Here is a 23,222-nt window from a genome sequence, read left to right as displayed (position 1 = left end):
TCTGTGGCACCAAGAGCATAGATAGGAAAGTCACCAGTGACAGAAACCAGTGGGTAGCGTGGTTTCAAGCAGTTTTTCTCCTATGTCTCCCCTCATACTTATTTGCTTCTTATAATCTGCCTCAGCATAGTCTGTTTCTGAATGGAAACACCACCAATAATTGTCCCTAAACACAAGTATTATACTTATTGTAGCTTTTTAAAAAATACATAAACAGCTTCCTCTGGATTGAGCAGGCCACGGTAGAATCACAGCCTGTGCACATCCAGAAGTTTGTGTTGTGAGAATGAAACTCATTTCTTCATTCACTCAAAGGCTTTTCCTTCTTATAGTCATCAGATTTACAAGTGTTTGACACAAACTTTTCTAGCCATATGACTTAGGAAGTAGGAGTGTATAAAAGAAAACACTTTAAAACTCATGTCAGAAAAAAGGTAAGGGCGTTATGACACCAGTTATTGTGGAGAGAGAAAGATCAAAGTGTAGAGTCAAATTTGCATTTGAATCCTGTTTTTCTGTGTGCTTACAATGTGGCCCTGAATGTTACTTAATCTTTCAGTTCTTCATCAGGAAAATGAGAGGGGAGTACCAGTTACTACTTTGTTTGGGATAGTTATAAAGAGGATATAATGAGTTATAATGAAGATTAGAAATACCTGTTGGTACAGGTACTTAGTAAGTGATAGCAGCAGCTACTACTAAAATAACCGAGTAGATTATTACAGGCATAGAATTTATGCCTTGAATTCATCCCTCCTGGAGTGAGGCAGGGTTGCAGGTTGTTGATGGTGCTCTGATAGTGGAATAAGTAGGGACATGCTTTGTAGTATATGGGCTGGTGTGTCTTGATAAGGAAATCGGATGGTATATTTCTAGACAGTAACTGTTCTTTCCCTCCTACCTACCTTCTTATGATGTCCTAATTTTCCCTTCCTACTTTCCTGGCAGGTGGCTGTGAAAAACAATATTGATGTCTTCTACTTCAGCTGCCTCATCCCACTCAACGTGCTTTTTGTAGAAGATGGCAAAATGGGTAAGTATGTCCTCCTGTCCTACCAAATATACCTTTGCCCTTCCTCTGAACATCAGGTAGAGCATATCCCCAGAAGTTCAATTTATTTTGAGGTTTAAAAAAATGGGGGATGGCTATTCTAAAGCTCTGATAACTGCTAATTATGTATTCGCCTGAGTCACAGTTGATCTTGCTGTGCTGTTGGTCTTTAAATCACAATGCCCACTGTCTGAATAAGCCAGTCACCACAGCAGAGAGTAAGTGGCTTGGTGACAAGTAGATATGGATTGGAATCTCAGCTTGGCTGTTTGTTAGCTTTGTGACTATAGCGAGATGCTTAATTTTTTTGAGTTTCAGTTTCCATGTTTACAAAGCAGAAATAGTTTTTTTGTAATGACTTGAGATAATACATGCAGGTTTTAGCACTTAGCCCTGTCCTGAGTTCTTGCTGTCTCAAGATACGAATTCAGTTATTTATAATAAATTGTTAGTACTCCCCATGTGGTGGTTGATATTTCTCTTTTCCATTATTTAGGAAACCACCAGCTAATAAAACTAGCTTATATTGATACATATTAAGTTGTATTGGCATTTTATTAGTTTGATTCTTACAATAAGTCTTTGGGTAGTGTGGCAGGTATAATATATGATGAAATTAAGGATCAGGAAGTTCACAAGACTTACCCAAAGTCACCTAAATAGGAAAACTATGGAGCCAAAACAACCCTAAAGTCTTTCCCAATGTATCTTAGTACTCAGGAGGGATTAACTGACCTGGAAGGTGGCACTTGTGCAGAGCTGAGCATTGGCTCCAGTCGCAGGCTGCCGCTGGATGTCCTGCTGGGGCCAGCAGTCCACAGGAGAAACGGTGCAAGGGCTTAAATGTCAGACTGTTGCCAGACTGTGCGCATCCAGCCTTATCTCTGCTTCCCCCGAACAGAGCGCCAGGTCTTCCTTGCAACATGGAAGGATATTCCCAATGAAAATGAACTTCAGTTTCAGATTAAGGAATGTCATTTAAATGCTGGTGAGTGATAACTCTAAATTTCATTTTCATCTTGGTATATTCAGTTAGATGGTTGAAAATTCTGTCTTCTCTTTACCTATCTCTTTTTTTCACAGCTGCCTGTTTCTAGTGAGTAAAGGGTATATTACTTTGCAGACTTCTCGTTAAAAACTTGGGATGATTTGATGTAGGCACTAGATTAGCTACAAGCTGAGATTTAAGAACTAGAATGGATCCACATGCCTGATTGTCTAGTAGTTGAACATGGATCAGTCATGTTACTTGGACATTCTAAGCATCAGGTAACTGAGTGGCACTTGAAGATACGTGCTGTCCCAAGAATTAAAAGGACTGTTTGTCCTCTTACATCAGCCTTCAGTAGTGACTCTGTCTGAGATCCTTGTTTGGAATCCTCTGTTTATTATTAAATAAGACTACATCATAGTTGATTAAAGCCTGATTGGTGGCCTTTTTCTTTCTTTCCTTGTGTCAACTGTCACATGAAGATACGACCTCCTTAATCACCATTAAAAAGTTACAGCCCCCTTAGTAGTTGTATTATTACACTAGAACTTCAGACTGGGAACTGGGGAGGAAAAACAGTATGCGCTGGCAGTGCCTGGGCCTTGTTTCGCTGAGGCGTCCTCAGGCCTGGAGGGAGCCCTAAGCGGTTCAGGGTCTTGCCTTTGTCCCGGTCTCTCCTTGCGGTTAGTATAAGACTTGATGAGTTTGAATGAGGGTGGCCCCTGATGCCGGTCAGTGCCGCCTCTCTTCATTCCCCGTCACTTCCTCCTTCCGACGTGCTGCCCTCCCACTGTGGCTAGAGTGTTGCCCTGGGAGAAAGAGGCAGACAGACAGAAAAACAACAACTCACTGGCTCAACATTTCAACTTGTTCTTTAAAATTTGTTTGCAGGGAGTGGGTGTGCTCTGTGACATGTCCATCCTCTGTGTTCCATACAGATTTTTTTCTTACAGGGCTTCTCCTTAGCCCTTGGAGAGGTGTTTGAGGAAGACAGTCTTCTGTAATGTCCACTGTCATGACAGTTTGTTGATTCTCTTCACAAATACCACATGCCCTCCAGGTTTCTCAGCCTGACTGGTTATGTAGCTATTAAACAAAACCAGATTTTTTGCTGAGTTGTGTTTTTTTTTTTATTATTATTCATATTTAAATTGAGCTGCTTTTTATGCCATGTTCTAGGTAGGTGACGGTGTTTGCTGTCTCTCCCAGGCTCACTGGTTAGTTACCGCAAGCCTCATTTGATGAGTTGGGAGGTTGGACAGTTTTCCATTTTTTTAACCTCTTTTTCAGGAAACTTCAGCTGCAGAACCCACAGTGGCTAATGGCTAGGATTATAGTCACCCTTGTGTGGTCAGTCCCAGGTCATTTCATATATTATACTCCTGAGAACACTTGTCCCTCAGAAAAGCGTTCTGTGGTCATAAGATTGGGAAGTACAGTGTATGATGTGCCCGTCTTAGAAGTTGCCATTGCACATGAGCGTACTAGAAGCTGAGGCCTCCTGCATTGAGGAAACCACTAACTCAGTATCAACTGAATGTTTTCCCTATGGGATTTAAAATCACAAAATGCTTATTACTAACGTCTTACAGAGAACCAGTGTTCCTTCAACATATATGATCAGGAAAACTCTGGCCTACAGAGAGCAAAGAAAGGCCAGAGTCCTGGGAAAGCAGATTTGGTCTCAGAGGTCTGATGTAAAGGGGACACGATTTTTCAAAAAAGAAAATGGAAGTTTGGATGATTGAGGGTTTTAGTCTGGCCTGTCAGATTAATAAAATCCCCCTGCTTCCAGATGGGGGCTCCGAACCTTGGTGTACATTTGTGATCTTGCCAAAGAAAAGGTGTCTGGCCTTTCTCCCAGTGGAGCTATGTCTTCTGATGTAAACAGAAACAGTTTGCCAGAACAAACTCAGTTTTTTTGAACAGTTCGGCCGTGGCCCCGTGCCAGTGCCTGCCTGCCTTGGGTGCTCCAGATACCTGGGAATCAGTTCTCCAGGGACAGCCCGCTCCTGCGGTGGTGCAGCAATGAAGCCCAGGGGACGTGCCCAGCCGCTTCCTCTTCTCTGGGAGCCCAAGGCCGTCCAGCATTTCCCACACTGAATCCCTGCGCGTGTCTTACAAGACCACTCCTGCAGCTAATCCTTTCTAGCTTTTCCTCTCCCTCCACCCCGAGGTCTGGAGTACCTACCCCAACCTTTACTTTTCCTTCCAGTCTGAGGGCTCAATTAACGTGAATGTTTTCAGGTTTAGTGCCTTCTGATTCAACACCCTGGGTTGAGAGCTAAAAATACCTTCTTTCCAGCTGATCTGTCCTAATCACAATAGCACCAACCCTTTAAATAGCTTTTCTGTGCCAGAGTAGACATTTGACAGATGGAGCTAACACTCTGAGGGCTACAGGAAGTCTCAGGCTTAAAGTACTGACCAGCCTAGCATTGAGCTTTTACTTCTGCTCTTCCATTTCTTCTAGAGAAGAAAGAAGAAAAGAAACCCTCTTACTAAGCCTTAATAATTTATCAGTTCTTAATAGAAAAGTGTATATGATAGTGTGCTTATGATGTGTCACTAGTGGTGTAAATACTGGAAAATACTGGTTCAGAAAAGGCACCCAGTTGTATGGGTCTCCTTGCTTCCTAGCACTGGTCATATCTGGGACCACTATCTTATGTAAGAAATAGCTGCATCTCCAGCCATATCCAGAAAAGAATCTTTCGGGCAAGTGGTCTACAAATCTGTTTTTTAAATTAAGTGCTTCTTTTGCTTTGAGAAACTCAGAGACATGTTGCATCTGTATTTTCTAGTTAGGCTCTCTAATAAGGGACAGATATTTCTTCAGGCACAGGGACTAGGTGAGGGTGAATTCCTTTTCTTTGGTCATGGTTCTCCCCATTTCATAAATATAGGTGCATATTGCCAGTCAGCACTTAAATACAATTTGGTTGTTCAAACAATTGAAAAAAGAAAGGTGTTCTTTTCAGCAGGCACAGTGGTTTGCAGCTTGCTGATGATGGTGTCCCACAGCTGGGTCCCATGTGCAGGTCCCTCTTCCCGCTCTCCGAGTACCTTCTTCACTCTTACGGCTGCTGGAAGAGGTGAGACCTTAGCTAAGGTAGGAAGATGAAGGAGGGAAGACCACATTCCCATCTTCTAAGATTTTAGGCCTCAGACCCAAAGTCAGATACGAGGTAGGAGACAAATGAACCCAAAGAAATTACATCTTAATGCGTGTGTAACCGTATTTGACTGTCTTTTAATAAAAGCTCTTGTCCTGTAGGGCAGATCTCAGTGTCTTTACATTACATTCTCATTCTCCAAGTCACAGCTATTAGATTCCGTCGTATTTCCCCAGGAGTTTGGATATGTTTAAGAAACAAACAAACACAAAGAACTGTGATATTTTGTCAAGAAGTGTATCCCAGTCTGGCTGGGAAGCTTCTTTACATTGGCTCCCATTGCCATTCTTTTTGTTCTGTTTTTTTTCTAAGTTGGCTGCGTGGCGTCTTCATTGCTTTGTGTAGGGTTTCTCTGATTGTGGCAAGCAGGAAATACTCTTCATTGCATCGCATGGGCTGCTGCTTGCGGTGGCTTCTCTTGTGGAGCACAGACTCTAGGGCGTGCATGGGCTTCAGTAGTTGTTGCTCCTGGGCTCCGTAGTTGTGGCTCACAGGTAGAGTGTGGTCTTGGTAGAATCCTTCCAGACCAGAGATCGAACCCATGTTCCCTCCGTTGGCAAGCAGATTCTTATCCACTCTGCCACCAGGGAAGTCCCATTGCCGTTCTTAATAAGTTCACTTAGCAGAGTCTGGTTATCCTACCACCTTCAAGCCCTCTAGCTCAAACCTATAGTCTAAGGTTTATAAAAATTGACTCACAGAGACTTCCCTGGCCATCCAGTGGTTAAGACTCCACGCTTCCAGTGCAGGGGTATGGGTTCAATCCCTGGTCAGGGAACTAAGATCTCACAGGCTCTGTGGTGCAGCCAGAAAAATTGACTCACACATACTTATGTTATAGACCCCTCTTCCCTCCATGCAGTATTCTGATAGAAATCACAATAACAGCCATTCAGTAGGAGCAGAGCCAGGTTCCTAATCAGAATGCTTCCAAACACATTAAAGTTACATCCATTCAACTGGCTTATTCCGTCTGGCTTTTGGCCGTGTTTTTTAATTCTGGAGTGGGTGAGTGTGTATGTGTGTTTGGGTGCTTCCATTTCTTAGCCTATCATCTCTTTTTTAGCCTATCACCACTTACTTAGCCTGTCACCTCTTACTTAAACACATGACATGTCTGTAGGCATCTGGGCCTTGCTCTATATGTTGTCTAGAACATGTGCCTGTGCAACACGGTAGAACTTCAACAGAAGATCCTGTCGTGTGTATTTTCTGTTTCTTTGGAAATGGGCAAGAGCCTTGAAACTTGGGAATGGCTTTTACAACTTAAAGCAATCCTCCTCGTGTTAAAGACGGTCCTGTCAAAAGATGTAAGCCAAACTCCAGCTGGTGATGTTGCCTAGCAACTCAGTCTGAGCTGCAAGAGCCCTTCATAGTGGGAACCAAGGTGACAACCAGAACTGCCTGACCCCCCAGAAGGTGATGAAAAAGTATATTGAGGCTCCCTCCTCCCTCAGTCATGTGCATAACGACTTTGAGATAAACATTGTGGCTTCTCAAAGAGAACCCATTCTTGAATTACAGCTACTCTGCTTGGTGTTAGTGGAAACTGGAAATAAAAGGAGGGAAATTAAGCCATAACTAAGTGTGATGCAGTTGTTTAATGAATGGGCTTCAATACCTCCTGCCCTGAGCGTTCGCTGGGTTGAATGTGGAAGAAAGACATCAGGGCAAGAACTACCTGCAAAATTAGACCACATCTAAATAGATGGTTTTTACATTCGTAAACATAGAAAGCAAAATTATGGTTACCAAAGGGGAAAAGGGAAGGAGGAGAGATAAATTAGGAATATGGGATTAACAGATACATCAGTTCAACTCAGTTCAGTCATTCAGTCGTGTCCGACTCTTTGTGACCCCATGGACTGCAGCACGCCAGGCTTCCTGTCCATCACCAACTCCCGGAGCTTGCTCAAACTCATGTCCATCGAGTCAGTGATGCCATCCAACTGTCTCATCCTCTGTCGTTGTCTTTTTCCTCCTGCCTTCAATCTTTGCCAGCATCAGGGTGTTTTCAAATGAGTCAACTCTTTGAATTAGGTGGCCACAGTATTGGAGTTTCAGCTTCAGCTTCAGCTCTTCCAGTGAATATTCAGGACTGATTTCCTTTAGGATGGACTCGTTGGATCTCCTTGCAGTCCAAGGGACTCTCAAGAGTCTTCTCCAGCACCACAGTTCAAAAGCATTAATACTTTGGTGCTCAGCTTTCTTTATAGTCCAACTCTCACATCCATACATGTGATACGTACTACTATATATAAAACAGATAAAAAGGATTTAATGTATAGCACAGGGAACTATATTCAATATCTTATAATAACCTATCATGGAAAAGAATATTAGAAAAAGTATATATATATATGTATATATATATATATATATACACACACACACACATATATATATATATTTGTATATGTCTGAATCATTTTGCTGAACACCTGAAACGCAGTTTTGTAAATCAGCTGTACTTCAAATAACTAAACAAAAGATGTGAAGTTTTTCTGGCAGATTTTTTTTTTTTTTTTTTTTGGCAGCCTGACAGCTTATAGGATTTCAGTTTCCTGACCAGGGATTGAATCTGGGCCACAGCAGTGAAATCTCCAAATCCTAACCACTAGACCACCAAAGAACTCCCCAGAGAAAGTTGGCTTTGTTTGTTTGTTTGTTTGTTTTAATTGAAGTGTAGTTGATATAAATATTGTGTTAGTTTCTGCTACATAGCAAAGTGATTCAGTTGTGTGTGTATATACATACACACACACACACACACATATGTTTTTGCATTTTTTTCCACCATGGTTTATCACAGGATATTGAATATAGCTCCCTGTACTATACATTAGGCCCTTTTTGTTCACCCATTCTGTATTCAGTAGTTTGCATCTGCTAACCCAAACCTCCCATTCCATTCCTCCCCCTACCTACCTCGCCCATGGCAACCACAGGTCTTTTCTCTATGTCTGTGAATCTGTTTCTGTTTCATAGATAAGTCCATTTGTGTCATATTTTAGATTCTACACATAGGTCACGTATGATATAATATGGTATTTATCTTTTTGACTCACTTCACATAGTATGATGATCTCTAGCTCCATCTGTGTTGTGGCAGATAGCATTGTTTTGCTCTTTTTCCTGGCTGAGCAGATTCCCTTGTAGATGTGTACCACATCTGCTTCATCCATTCATCTGCAGATGGACATTTAGGTTGTTGGCCGGTCTCGGCGATTGTGGATGGTGCTGCTGTGGGCATAGGAATGCATGTGTCTTCTTTAATTATAATTTCGTCTGGATATTTGTCCAAAAGTGGGATTGCTGGATCATATGGTAATTCTGTTTTGTTTTTTGAGGAACTTCCATGTTGTTTTCCATAGTGGCTACACCAATTTACATTCCCACCAACAGCATAGGAGAGTTTTCTTTTCTCCACATCCTCTCCAGCATTTGTTATTTGCAGAGTTTTAAATAATGGCCATTCTGGCTAGTGTGAGGTGGTGCCTCATTCTAGTTTTGGTTTGCATTTGTCTATTATCACTATCCGTTAGGGATGTTGAGCATCTTTTCATGTGTCTGTCGGCCATTTGTATTTCTTTGGGGAAATGTCTTAAATAATGTTTTTTAATGCCTATGGCATTATGCACATGTCGGCATCTCCAACACCTGAGTCAGAGGCTTATTCACAGGTATTGATGGCAGGTACTCATTGTGTCCCAGATACTGTGAGAAGCACAGTGATGAAAAACCCTGGGATCCCTGTGCTCAGAGGGTTTACCGTCTAGGAGAATAGAAAGATCATCCATCACAGCAGCCTTCTCCCATAGAGTATGACTGGTTTTTATGTGGGGAGAATTTAGTTCCTGAGTAATTTAATTCTTATTAGAAGCAAATGTAATAAACTATCAACAAAGAAATGGTGTTTATCTTCTCTGTTCTTAAAGTTTCTCTGGTGCTGCAGCATCTCATGTTAGCAGTCAGAGAACAAGGAGAGAGAAATGACCTTTAATTCTAGAATGTCATGTCTTTGGTGCGATATGTAGTCACAAGGAAGACCCCAAACACCAACTTGTTCTTATCCTGCATTGATGACTACAAAGGCCCCCCGTTCTAACCAGAAATGGCAGTTGAGCTTACAGGCCTTGGAATAATCAACTTTGTACAACTTCAGTCTTTCCAAAGAACTTTTGTTGAGGCAGTTTGTTTCATTATTAATTTGGGGTATGGTATTCCCCAGAGGTTTAAGAAATCATTTGCCTGCTTTAAAAAAAAAACAAACAAAACAGAAAACAAACACCTTAACGTCAAGGCTAACAAATTTGATTTGCAGGATTTCTGCAACTGGGTGCTTTTCTGATCCTGGCACGTAAGGCCAGAATGACTCATGGTGGAGTAGTAGTGGCTTGGGAAGTATTGTTGGAGATTCAGTTGTCAATCTTTGGATCCCTATGGATCTGGGACCAATGTTCCAGAAGTGAATCCCAACATGGCAGTCACCCATTCACCCATTTCTGTCTCTGTCCACTTCAGTGCATTTTTACCGGTCTAGCTCCTAGTAGTAGTTTGAGGATACCAATGGCTTAGACCCACCATAATCTCCACAGGTAGTTCTTAAACACTGATGTTTAGTCACACCTTATTCCATTTTCTGGCCTGGAATGTGGTGCATAGGCACTTGAAGAGCTTCCTCACACTTTGCTCTTGTGGGAGAAGGGCTTTCTGAAATGTGCACATATGCATGTAACGGTGCTTATCAGGGGCTAATTGAGCACACATGGCTCACAGCATCCTTGTTGGATATTTTAGCTGAAGGTGTTGCATTTTGAATCTGTGTTTCTAGACACTGTTTCCAGCAAGTTGCAAAACAACAATGTTTATACTATTGCCAAGAGGAATGTGGAAGGACAGGACATGCTGTACCAATCCCTGAAGCTCACTAACGGCATTTGGATTTTGGCCGAGCTACGTATCCAACCAGGAAACCCCAATTACACGGTAAGGCCTTTTTCAGAATGGGTGAGATGGGTTCACGGAGGGAGGTAAGAGCCCTTCATTTTCTTCTTAGCATTTTTTAATTTGCCAGGAAAGATCTGGTGGAGTTCCTTCACTCCCTAGATATCCAAAACAAGCAGTCAAAAAAGTCCCCAGTTGCATTCTTAGAAGACCTTGTTCTGCCCCCATTCACCAGGAAGGGGCCTCTGGCAGCCGGAGTAACTCAGACTCCTCCAGGTATATACAAAGCTGCTCACAGAACCTGCAACTTCATCAGTATTGGTTAATGCTCATTTAGCGTATCCGTGCATGTGGTACTGTAACAGGCTGCTAAGAGGATTGTTTTCGTAGCTCATTTCAAGCCCATTCCTGCTTTTGGACGTAAGGATGTCAAAATCCCTGAACATATGAGCCTCTTTAGTGATATTGTATGTCCTAAATGCTTGTTGAAAAATTACGGCAAAATGGGACACACTTTTTATAGCCTGAAAGGGGACTTTAGGAAACTTCCTCAGTGCCATGCTGGGCTAAAATTGAAATCCTGGCCTTATTTTTAGGGGAGGAGCTGGTTGCTTTGTTAATCAGCACAGCCGTAATGCCCTAGGCACTGGCCATTTGTTTACTGTTGTAAAATACTGTCTCCCAGTAAGATGCTGCTTATCATCTGCATTTTGTAAAGTATATTATGAAAACCCTTGGGATAGGGGAAATACCATATTCTTCTGGCTTCATGTTCAAGGCTTTTGTACACTGTTTTGAATGAGAGGAAAGGAAAGTGATGAGAAAAGTAAGGTTCAAAAATTGAATAACTGATAAAGCTTTATATTCAGTAGATTAAGTGAGCTTTTTAGCCATTTAGCCGAGAAAAGTCTGACTCCATTCCTTAATTTTAAGGCAAGCGTGTGTTCATTAGCATATAGGAAGTAGTACCACTCTGAAATGAAAATTCTTGGTTTCCGTTGAAGTAAGCTGGACAAGTGTGTGTGTATGAGTGATACTACGTCCCATCTAACTAGATTTTTTTGCCCAAGCGTTTGTGAGCTGAGAAACTTGAGGCTTCTCCCATAAACTGTACACTCCTCCCACCCACCTCCTCCGCTGCCAGTCTTTTGTCTTTTTTTGTAAGAAACTATCCTGTCATTTTCCTTGAGTTCCCCAAGAAAGGGAAAGCCCTATCTGCTCTTCTGGAGGGACAGGTTTTTACTGTAAAATCAGGTCTTGTAAAATAGCTCCATTTACTTCCCTAGAAATTTTCTCAAAGTATGTGTATTTGTGTGTGTGTTTTGTTTTTTTTATCATTCATTATTTTATTGTCTGCAGTATTTCATCTCAGCTAGATTAGAGTAGCATGAATTGTAAAGTAGGTAGCCTCCAACTAATAAAAATAAATGGAAAAAAAAAATAGAGTAGCATGATTACCCCCAGATTCCAGATAAGGAAACCACGGTTCAGAATGATTAATAACTTGTTCAAGATTACAGAAGTTGTTGGTAAGTTGTGCTAAGAATTCATATATCTAAACACTTCGTAACTGTATTCTTTGTATTCATTAAGGATTGTGAGAATTTTGAGAAAGACCTCTTAGTAGTTGCATAGTTGATTTAAAATGTTTAAAAGCTTCTTATTTGGAACTAGTTTAAGACTCACATAAAGTTTTAAAAATGGTACATAGAGTTCCCATATATCTTCCACTGAGTGTTCCTCATTGAGAACATCTTACACCCAAATTCACCAGTTTTTACATCATTATTTTTATTTTATTTAATTTGGTTAAGGAGTGTACAGTACTATGAAATCTTATCACATTTGTGATAATCACCACCACGATCAGGAACAGAACTGTTCTGTCACCACGAAGAAACTCCTTCTTGCTATCTCTTTATAGTTACAGACTCACCCCACGCCTAACCCATGGGAATCACTGATATGTTTGTTTCCCATTACTATAATTTTGTCATTTTGAGAGGGTTCTATAAATTCAGTTCCTATCCTTTTCAGACTTTTTTCCCACTTAGCATAATATCCTTGACATCTGTCTTAAGTCATTGCATGTGTTAATAATTTGGTGTGTGTTTGTTTTTGATGACTGAGTAGTACTGCTGCTGCTGCTAAGTCGCTTCAGTCAGGTCCGACTCTGTGCGACCCCACAGACGGCAGCCCTCCAGGCTCCCCCGTCCCTGGTATTCTCCAGGCAAGAACGCTGGAGTGGGTTGCCATTTCCTTCTCCAATGCATGAAAGTGAAAAGTGAAAGTGAAGTCGCTCAGTCGTGTCCGACTCTTAGCGACCCCATGGACTGCAGCCCACCAGGCTCCTCCATCCACGGGATTTTCCAGGCAAGAATACTGGAGTGGGGTGCCATTGCCTTCTCTGGAGTAGTAGTACACTACATGATAAATCACTTCCTTCATCCCCTTACTGTATGTCATTAAGAAGGTTTGTTTTTCCCAGGGGGAAGAGCCCTCTTAATCTCTAAGTAGCTCTGTCTCACCTGGAAAGATTACTTGTCCCAGGTGAAGAAGTCTGTGTTCCAGGCCATAAACCTGAAGTAGATGTTTAAGTCCTTGGCTTATTACCTAGGCAGGGGAGGTGAGTCTAGGTGGGTGGCATTCCTCAGTGGTTGGTGTGAAAGATGTGACACATAAGTAGATTAGTGCTTCGAAAGTTAAAATCCTGGAAAGATGTCTTTTCCCGTATAAAATGAGACCAGAATCCTAAATCAGATTTTTTTTTAGCTTCTTTTTTTAATGTACATTTCCTTCTTGCTTTCTTTAGGAATTAGCCAAAAAAAAAAAAAATTTTTTTTAATGTGTTCCAGCTTGTCTTTTTTTTTTTTTTAATGTATTCCAGCTTGTCTTAACTGTACTTGTTGAAAAGCAAGGAATGGATTTAACCCTAAACTTAACCCATTGTTAAAGGCTGGGGTGTCTGGGGGAGGGATGTGATAGAACAGTCCAGAGAAAGAGATTCTTCCTCCTCTTCTTACCCTCCCTTCCCTCCCTCTCCTCCCACCTCCAAAGAGCAGCTCAAACTGTCTGCATCTAGACTCCTGCCAGTGCCCACTTTGGGCTTTTATTGAGGAAGACAACATTTCCTTATCACTAGTGAACCAAAAGTGGATCTCCAACTGGTTGGAAGTTCCAATACTGCTACAAGGATGTGAAAAAATACAGAACTGTATTTGGGGGAGGAGGAACTACCCCCTCTTTAGTCTGGGAGTTAATTCCCCTTAGGCTGTTCTTACTCTTTTTAGCTTCCTCTCCTCCTCCTCTTCTGAACCCACGTACTTTCCCACGAGAACTGTCTACAACACTGACAGTGGAAAGGCTGGGGGAGGAGCAGAAAGTCAGGGAAAGGCCTAGAGCTGCAACTTGGACCAAAGTAGGGAGCTGTTTTCTATTTATATTTATATTCTAAAATTAGTTACACATTTTGTTTTACGTGTATCAGAATTGTCTTTCCTGATGGATGTCAAGCAGCAGTTCTGGAAATGCCTTGGAGAATGCATATTAAAGCTATAAATTTTAAATAGAGCCTCTTTTGATGTTCTTTTTGTTTGGCTTGGTTTTGCATTTTTAAAATCTCACTCAGTTCTGAGGATGTGAGTTTTCTCAAGAAGAAAGATTGGGGTTGACCAATCATCTTCCTGACATTTTTGCCAAAACTATTCTCACCTCTTTGAACTTGGTTAAATCGTTAGTCTCTCATAAGACAATAAAGAGGTAAGATAATGTAAAATCTTATGGTGATACATCGTTAAAGACAACTTTTGTTCATCTCCTTTAATAAACAAGCAATGATGTCAGTAATACAAAAAACAGGGATTAAAATTTCTGGTTCTAAATGCAATTTATATGCTTCTTTTGTTAACGTCATTGTGAAGCTGGTGAATTTGCCTAATCTGGTACAATTCAGGAGTCCAAATCTGGGTTTAAATTTTGCACTTGTTGACCCACAAAGTGAAAATCTCAGTGTTCAGCATTGAAATCTTCTTAATATTTTAATTTGGTAATTGTTAGACAAGACAAAGAGGTGGTAATAAACAAGTAGAGTGGTATGAGAAGTATCTGACCAGCCTGAATAAGAGGCAGAAGCTGAAAGATAACACTGTTGTCATAAATGGTACAGTTACACTCGGTAAATGTCTCTTTAGTGTTAGTGTTAGTCGCTCAGTCGTACCTGACTCTTTGCAACCCCATGGACTGCAGCCCACCAGACTCCTCTGTCCATGGGATTTCCAGGCAAAGTATACTGGAGTGGGTTGTCCATTTCCTTCTCCAGGGGATCTTTCGAACCCAGGTCTCCTGCATTGCAGGCAGATTCTTTACCATCTGAGCTACAAGAGAAGCCCATATTGCTGCTTATCTTCATTCCCTAGCAGTGTGTGCTCTTTTCCATATAATACAGTGAAGACTAGTTACTTGGAGCTATCTAGCTCCTGCTTTTATTTTATTTAGTTATCCATCCTCCTGAACTGGGACTGAAATAACCATCCTTGTGAAGACAGAAACTGGAATGGAGAGATGAAATGACCACCAAGTTGAGGGTTTTAGCCCGTCCCTTTTCACTTGGTGATAGTCCCTGTGACTCCTAGCAAAGCAGGAAAGCCTCTTGCTCCTACGGAGTTTCCTGTGAATTGCTTCCTAACTTTGCAGACCCACGTAGGATGGGGCTGGGAACATAGCACAGCTAGACATTGACTAAACTGAAATTCTAAAACCCGCAGCACCTCCTGTCTGCAGGGTCTCTTTGTTTGGCTGCTCAATGATAGAAGCCCTTCTCCCCTTGTATCAGAAAGAGCTTTCCTTGAACTGAGTACTTGGATACCTTTTGAGTGAATGCCAGCCTCCGTGCTAATAATCTTCCTTCTCCTTTCCTCCGCACAGCTGTCGCTGAAGTGTAGAGCTCCCGAGGTCTCCCAGTACATCTATCAGGTCTACGACAGCATCTTGAAAAACTAATAGACTGGCCCGGTGCCCTCCAGCCACCCTGTGACCGGTGCAGGCCAAGAGCTCTTTAACTGGAAGAAACTGTTATCGCCATATAGAATCTGAACCTGAACACACCGAGGCTGTCCGCCAAGGTAGTGACTAGTCTAACCTGTGCTAATGTTAGGGCACCGCCTGTTGGATAGTGTTAGCTTCCTGTGACCGTCTGTAACCACTGCTTCCGTCAGTCCCCACCTCGTGCCACCCGCTGCTGTCCGTCCTTACTGTGGGCTTCTCCATGCTGTCCTTACAGTGGCTGCAGTTTTGAGTGTAGTTTGATATTTTGTAATCGAGAGCTCGTTTCAAAAGCAGAAAAAGACAACAAAAAAATATTAAAGCAAGGAATAGTGTCACTGAAACGTGAACTGCACTTTATTGTTTTATATTTTTGTACATGTGAGAAATAGAGGGAATAGTGTGTAGCTGAGAGAAGTGTTAAGACGACCGCACAGTCCTGGAGGGAAGAGACGCAGTTTCTTGCCACCCTGTGGCAGCCTTGTTCCTGATCACTTTCTTTTCTCTCCAAACTCCTTTTCCTGTGATTCCTCCTGCCCTGTATTTTCGTCTTGTTTGATGCGCTGCAGCCAGAAATAGTGGTCTTCCTTGAATGGTGCTGGAGGGTGTAGGAAATGGGGCCTGATGGCACCGAGCCTGAGAAGGAGAACTTACTACAGTCCTTTTCCGAGGTTGAATCCGTGAATAAACTGATGAAAGAATTTCAGAAATCAAAATGCCCTCCCCCCATCTCCTGCTCTGGATTTAATTTAATCTCAGGTCCAGTTCACATCTAAAATCTTGGTTTTAGAGTTGAAACAGACTTACTTAAAATAACAACTCATCCAACCTTGTTTTTCTAAAAAGAAAAAAGATAAAAGACTAACAGGATGTTACGGCCTGAGGACTGCTGACTGTTCGGTAGCAGAGGTGGGGGCTGGGTCTCCGAATCCCTGTCAGAGTTGTTCTCACCGCGGGACCCTCTCGTTGACTTTCTTTCCTCGATGCCTTTCTCTTACCTTTCCGGTGCCTGCTTCCTCATGGCTCCCACACTCCACGCACATGCTGGCGCTCCATTCATTGGCATCTGGTGGCAGCAGAGTCTCTGTCCAGGGACTTGAAGGTAAACCCTGATGCCAGAATGGAGGCCCCTCGGTGCTGGAGGCCAGCAGGGTAGGTGTGGGGAGGAAGTGAGCTGCTGGTGCCCACAGTCCTGCCTCGGCTCTCTGATCCGCCCGGCACTTGTGTTGCGTAGGCTCCCAGGCAGTTGAGATCACCTCAGAGGGCCAAGCCGTCCTTGTCATCTCTCAAAAGATCGGGAAACGTGAGAACCCCTGCCCCCCTAGACACATTGGGTGTGGCTGTCAAAGCGTGCTCTGTGCCCGGAACACCAGTCTGTCCTGCAGGCTTCTCTGTTTCACCTGTGGGCACTGCTGCTGCCCGGCACCCGGGATTCAGGGTCCATGACTGAGACTGCTGCTCAGATGCCCCTGCTCTCATCAGAGGCGCCTGGGTCCAAGATCTCACGTGGGACTTGGACCTAAAAGTGCGTCCAAGAGGCGGAACCCTAGAAAACAGCAGAAAGTACCCTGTACCCATGTTGCAAGTGAAATGATCCTGACTCGTGCCACTTGGAGAGCTACGGGAGCAGGTCCCCCAAAGCAGTTTCTTAGGCCTTGACACTCTCCACGAGGAGAATTCTTGGGGTGAGGGACAGGAACCCCGCAGGCACGTGAAGAACAGAAAATGGCCCAGGATGCTGGGCAGGGGTGGGTGAAGCTCTGTGGTTGGGAGATTGCTCGTGGAGTCAGTGCGATGCAAGCAGTGAAGAAGGTCCCCACTCCAAACGCTGCGTTCTCGCCTCGAAGCAGACCGCAGTCCCAGGCGGCAGAGCTTGTGGCAGGGTAAGCAGACGGGACAGTGTGGTACGGAGACGTGTCCCTCCGCCCCTGAAACCCGGCTCCTCAGCCTCCCCGGCAGTCATGGGCCACAGCTGGACTTCTCAGCTGACCCGGCCGGTCTGCCAGCCCTCCACTCCTTCGAGAGGCCGCCTCCTGGTTTGCCCCTGAGCCGCTGGGGAGGGATTCTGCTTCACGATTAGGACCCCTCTCCTGAAGAGGCAGAGCCTGTCCCTCCACCGCAGTGTCCCTCGGGGCCCGTTTCAAGCTTGGCCGAACCGGACGAGCGGAGGTTGCCCTGCAGTCCCCTGTCCGCTGCTGCAGCCTGTCTCTGTAACGTCAGCGGGCACCTCACAAAGGGCACGGCAAGCGCGCACACACCCAGGACTCTTGCTGGTCAGAGATTCCCTGAGTGTCTGCCCTCGCCCAAGCCTGTTTCGTGTGTCTGCATTGCGAACCTTGGGACTGGAGAGAAGGGGGAGGGGGGTAAGTGTTGCCCTGAGAAAACTTACCATTCTTTTGTTGTTGGGATCTGTTCTGGGGGAGGGTGGTGGGCAGGGGAAGCTTGACTTTGTGTTCATCAATAAACTCTCATTTACACAAAATGAAGTTTGTGCTGCGTACTTTGTTCCCAGAACTGAAACTCGAGGACAGAACACAGCGGGCCAGGGGAAGGATGGGGTATTAATAACCATGCTATTAGAACTTGCCTTTTGGCTGCCCGGCCCTCCCGGGGGTTTAGCCAGATGAAATGTGGAGATGGGCCTGAGGAAGCATCACACGCCTCAGAGGCTCCTGTCTCCCCAGCCCCCGCTGCCGTCACCACCACCATCACCACTCAGGCATCTCGCTGCAGGCCGTGCTCGGAGGAGCCAGTCCGTCTTCCCTGGCAGGTCCCCTCCAGGACCCAAGCGGATGGGCCAGGGGCGGGCAGCCAGCCAGGCACAGGGGCAGGAGGAGCCCAGCAGAGCTTCCCATAGGTGTCCTCTCAGCCCGGACATTTCACTGACCCACTCATAAGAAGCCTCTTGGATCTGCACTGGGGGCCTGCATGTTCCCAAGTGGATAGAATTAATGCTGCTTTCAATCAAGCTTCCCAAGGAGTTCAGATCTAATCACCTGCATTTGTGTGGCTGGGGACACGCGAGCCAGGTGTGGTCAGGCCGGAGGCGCTGGCCCTGGTTCTGATGACTGGACTCTGAAGTCTCCTACAGCCTGGCATGGGGGAGCGAGACTGAGGGGTCCCCTCAGTCACCAGTGTAGGGAAGGTGCACAGGGCTGCTCACAGTAACCGCTTCTCTTACGTGGATGTTCAAACACTATGAAAACTTTATCGCAGCTAGGAACTCTTGGGCTGTCGCCACATGCTGGCTACAGTTGGCCCAAGTTCTGACTGGAATAACTGGCAGGGAAGTGGGGTCAGGGTGGGCTTTGTGGAGGTTCAGAGTCAGAGATATGAAGAGGGATAGGCCTTACTGAAATCTGATTGGATTCAGCAACTAAGAATGTCAGTTTTGGCCAAGAAAATCCTTAGGGCAGAAGCTCTTATCTCTTGGGTGCACATTGATCACATCCTAGAGCTCTCATGAAAGGCTGACAATTCTTAGCCAGTTGGGAAGGGCCTGGGACAACCTGCATTTCAAAAAATTCCCCAGGTGTTTCTAAAAGGACAGGGTTGAGACTCCCTGTCAGAGAAAGACACCTGTTTGCCTACTCCTCTCCTGGAGTAACGGCACTCTTTTGGCAGCTGAAAAATGGCAAAGCACTCCTGCACAAGATGCCTGCCTGCCTGTCCCGTGAATTGAGAGTGTTATCCCCATTTTTCAGGTGAGAGGAGGTAAAGCCACATCTTCTGACCCTCTGTCTTGATTGCTGCTTTTCATCCCACTCCTCTGAGCCACCAGGCCAAGGGCCAGCCTTGCTAAGCCCCTACATCCCAGTGCAGTTCAGTCTCCAGAAGCAGGGCACAATGGCCAGAGACCTCCTCCTGAGATCGCCTGAGATCCTCCTCCCACCGAATGCGAAGTTAGGAAACACTGAGCCCTCAGGTGCGTTGCTCCTGAGGCCACAGGAAGAGCTGAGGACTCTGGGTTGGAGCCTTCCTACTCCCACCCCAGGCATTGATGCTTTTTCTGGTTTTGCTTGGACCCAGATTTCTTTTCCCTGCCACCCCCAGCTCCAGGAGGCAAGAGAGCCTGTTTATTTTAATACCTGGTGTGGCACTTAGGAAAGATCACACCTCCCCCGTTGTTACCCATTTCTATCTCCTGAACACTAATCCTAGAATCCCCACCAGCCCCCAGACATGTTATTAGCAACAAGGATGTTTCTTGAAAAGTTTCCGAGTTGGCTCCAAACTTGTTATCTCAGTTTCTCATTTAGCTTTCGCCCTGCCGTTCTTGATGCTGCCAACAAGGGGAAGGCTAATTTAGCGATTGTTTAGACCCAGATGGACTTAATTTCCAGAAGTATCCTCGAGACAGGACTGCCCCAACACTCTGGGGCTGAGAGAACTCCACTCCCCACCTTCTTCCGTGGGGTAGGTGTTAGAGGAGAGTGTTCAAGTCTAGCCTCTGGCTTCCCCTCCCTTGTTTCATTCACTCTCCACTTACGGTTAAAGGCCCCAGGATCTGGCCAGACAGCCTCTGAGAGCCAGTGGGATCCTCGGCTCCGAGGGAGCAAGGGCCGAGTCCCAGGTTCAGGTCTTTGTCCTCTGGGCTTCAGATGCTGTAGGTGGGCTCACATCTCCCATCCCTTGGAGTCTTTCGTTTGCACCTCAGGTGTCTTCAGCTGAACCGGAGCCACGGACTATGGACAGAGCCTGTCGGGTTTTTTTCACCAAGGTAATCCTAACCATAGAGAAGAGTGAACAGGCTCCTAGGAGTGTACAATCCTTAGCCCAAAGTGACTCAGCGAACCAAAATGACTTAACCAACCAAATCTTAAATTCAGGCAAATTTTGTATTTTATATTAATTGAATGGATTGGGATTTCAGATATAATGCTTCAGGGACTTCTCTGGCCATCCAGTGATTAAGACTCCTTGCTCACACTGCATGGGGCACGGGTTTAATTCCTAGACAGGGAACTAAGATCTTGCTTGCTGCGTGGTTAAAAAAAAAAACACTCTCTCTCCCTCTCTCTCTCTCTCTTTCTATATATATATATATATATATATATATATATATATGTATTTGTTGTTTAGTCGCTCAGTCATGTCTGACTCTGCGACCCCATGGACTGTAGCATGCCAGGCTTCCCTGTCCATCACCAACTCCCAGAGCTTGCTCAAACTTGTGCATTTAGTCACCAATGCCATCCAACCATCTTGTCCTCTGCTGTCCCCTTCTACTTCTGCCTTCAGTCTTTCCCAGCATCAGGGTCTTTTCCAGTGAGTCATCTCTTTGCATCAGGTGGCCAAAGTGTTGGAGCTTCAGCTTCAGCATCAGTCCTTCTAATGAATATTCAGGATTAATTTTCTTTAGGATTGACTGGTTTGATCTCCTTGCAGTCCAAGGGACTCTCAAGAGTCTTCTCCAACACCACAGTTCAAAAGCATCAATTCTTCGGCACTCAGCTTTCTTTATAGTCTAACTCTCACATCCATACATGACCACTGAAAAAACCATGGCCTTAACTAGATGGACCTTTGTTGGTAAAGTAATGTCTCTGCTTTTTAATATTGCTGTCTAGGTTGGTCATAACTTTTCTTCCAAGGAGTAAGTGTCTTTTAATTTCATGAGTGCAGTCACCATCCGCAGTGATTTTGGAGCCCAAAGAAATAAAGTCTGCCACTGTTTCCACTGTTTCTCCATCTATTTGCCATGAAGTGATGAGACCGGATGCCATGATACTTTTTTTCTGAATGTTGAGCTTTAACTTTTTCACCCTCCTTCACTTTCATCAAGAGGCTCTAGTTTTTCTTCACTTTCTGCCATAGGGTGGTATCATCTGCATATCTGAGGTTATTGATATTTCTCCCGGAAATCTTGATTCCAGCTTCCATATAAAGCAATCTATATATTGTTTTAAATTACTTATCACTACAAGCCAGTATGAGGCTCTATAATGAACCTGTGGCTCTGTGTTCCCCCAGTGGAGTTAAGCTGAGAATTCTGATAAGCCTGGTTGCAAAGTATGTGTGAGCATTGCCTGATTTTTTGTTTCTAGGTTTCCTTGGGCTGAAACAGAACTAGAATATACCTGGGGGCATAGACAAATTCTGAGATCCTTGGGCAGAGGTAAGAATGAAATATTTTCAGAAATGGTGGGGGGACTGGTAGTGCCCTGGACGATTTAATCAAATTAAGAGTCTATTGGTTGACCCCGTTGCAATCCCATAGCGCCAGTAAACCCGATGTCACCAGAACAAAAGTGGCACTGGGGGAGGGGGTCCCTGCTCTTCTTGCCCCTGAATTTGCTTCTAGCTGCTGCCCTGACTGCTCTCAAAACCCTACCCCAGGACCTGGGAGCCATCCTAGCATAAATAGAAATGCTTTCCCGGGAGGTTGTTCAGCCCCCGCTTTGAATGGCTGTGTCTGTAAAACAAAAGAAAAACAAAAGGTCACGCAGTGAGACTCCATGCCAGGCACTGTGTTGTGGACTCCGCACACCTGCAGGCTTATTTGTGCCTTGGGGACAACTCCACTTTATAAATAAGGCATAGAGTTCGGAGAGGTCAAGTAATTTGCCCTCAGTCACAGAGTAAGTGGTAGGGCCAGGATCTAAATCCAGATCTGCTTGATCTGAACCCCAGGCTTGTAACCACTGTGCTCTGTCTGGACAGGAGGGGAAGGGCAGCAACAGGGAGGGCACTCAGCCCTCAGGGAGGAGGAAAGTGGTTCTTTGCGGAAGCTGGGGCCCAGGTGCATACCAGAAAGTATAGAAAGTTACACAGTGGGGGATGTTGGGTCCCAGGGTGAAAACACTTGAGAGATTTCTCCCAGCTTCCTCCTCCTCCTCCCTGCACCTGCAACGCTGACCAGGTTGCTGGCCTGCTTCAAAACCGTTCCATGCATCCCAGTCAGACAGGTCTAGATCCAAACTCCTTACCAGGCAACCAAGGCCTTTGGGACTTCACATCAACCAGCCTCTCAGCCTCCTCTTGTATTTCCAGCCCGCTGTGTCTGGTTCCTGTACTCCCTTCTCAAAGCCCTGAAATGGTCCCCAGCTTCTCTGATCTGAAGCCTTCCTTGTCCATGCCCTCCCTGCCCTGGCCCCCCAATCCTACTTCTTTCAAGGCTCTTTCCTTGAAAGTCGCCTCGCCTGAAGCCTCCACTGACTCTTCTCAATACTCGGCAGGTTCCCTCTGCCCTTCCTTCCGGACCTTAGCTTTGCACACAGGGCACACATCAGCCGCTTGTGTCTGCTTCTGGCCTCCAGGTTAAACTGAGCATCTGCCAAGCTCCTCAGCAGCTGCCCTGCTACAGACTCCCAGTCTTTGATTCTGCATTTTATGCTTCAATAAGACCGGTCACTCAGCCTCTCTTGGCCTCAACTATCTCACCTGTAAAACGGAGGAAACAGAATCTACCTCATAGTATTGGTAGGGTTGACTTTGAAGACGCAGGCAAAGCTGGGACCCCGCTGTCTGGCACATAGTACCTGATCTTAATTGTCAGCTACCTATGATCAGTGACCCTGACCACGATTTCTTTAGACTAAGCTCACGGGCGATTCTGCCCTGGACGCGGGCAAACGCTGGCATCTCCCCGTCTGGAGAGGAGAGGGGAACAGTCGTTTCAGGGCATGGAGGTCATGCATTGGCTGCGGATGAGCTTTGCTTTGCTGGCCTCTCTGTTTTTCTCTCACTGAGGCAGTGAAGGGTGAAAGCGACCACCCTTGGCGGTGACCATACCTGCGGGGTGGAGGAGAGGAGGCTCGATGCCCTCTAGCACGCGGTGGGCGCCCATTCAGAACTGAACGGGGAAGGGTCAGAGCAGACCTAAACCTGGGGTGCGTGGTGGGGGTGGGAGGGTGGGGTGGGGTGGGATGGGATATGGAGAGAAGCAAGAGGAAGCAAGAGTCTTTAGGGCTTCTCCGGTCCCTTTCTTCCGCCCCTCCAGGTTGGAGTTAAACACATCGCAGGGAGAGTCAGAAGGGGTGAAGGTCGGGGCTCGGGATGGAAGAATTGGTCCCGC

The 23,222-nt window shown here is 45.1% G+C and overlaps 1 protein-coding gene across 3 annotated transcripts in view; it reads left to right on the top strand.

Annotated features, from left to right (window-relative positions):
* The window catches only part of AP2B1 (adaptor related protein complex 2 subunit beta 1), a 110,705-nt gene extending 94,799 nt beyond the window's left edge, over positions 1 to 15,906 (top strand). For all 3 annotated transcript variants that reach the window (XM_061142772.1, XM_061142770.1, XM_061142771.1), the window contains 4 exons: positions 949 to 1,033; positions 1,953 to 2,039; positions 10,053 to 10,207; positions 15,089 to 15,906. In XM_061142772.1, coding sequence (XP_060998755.1) covers positions 949 to 1,033; positions 1,953 to 2,039; positions 10,053 to 10,207; positions 15,089 to 15,163 — 402 coding nt within the window. In that variant the 3' untranslated portion in view covers positions 15,164 to 15,906. The remainder of the gene's footprint in view (positions 1 to 948; positions 1,034 to 1,952; positions 2,040 to 10,052; positions 10,208 to 15,088) is intronic.
* The last annotated feature ends 7,316 nt before the right edge of the window (positions 15,907 to 23,222 follow it).

This window comes from Dama dama, chromosome 5 (assembly GCF_033118175.1).
Source record: "Dama dama isolate Ldn47 chromosome 5, ASM3311817v1, whole genome shotgun sequence".
NCBI classification, from domain to species: Eukaryota; Metazoa; Chordata; class Mammalia; order Artiodactyla; family Cervidae; genus Dama; species Dama dama.
This window is presented reverse-complemented; position numbering and strand designations above follow the sequence as displayed.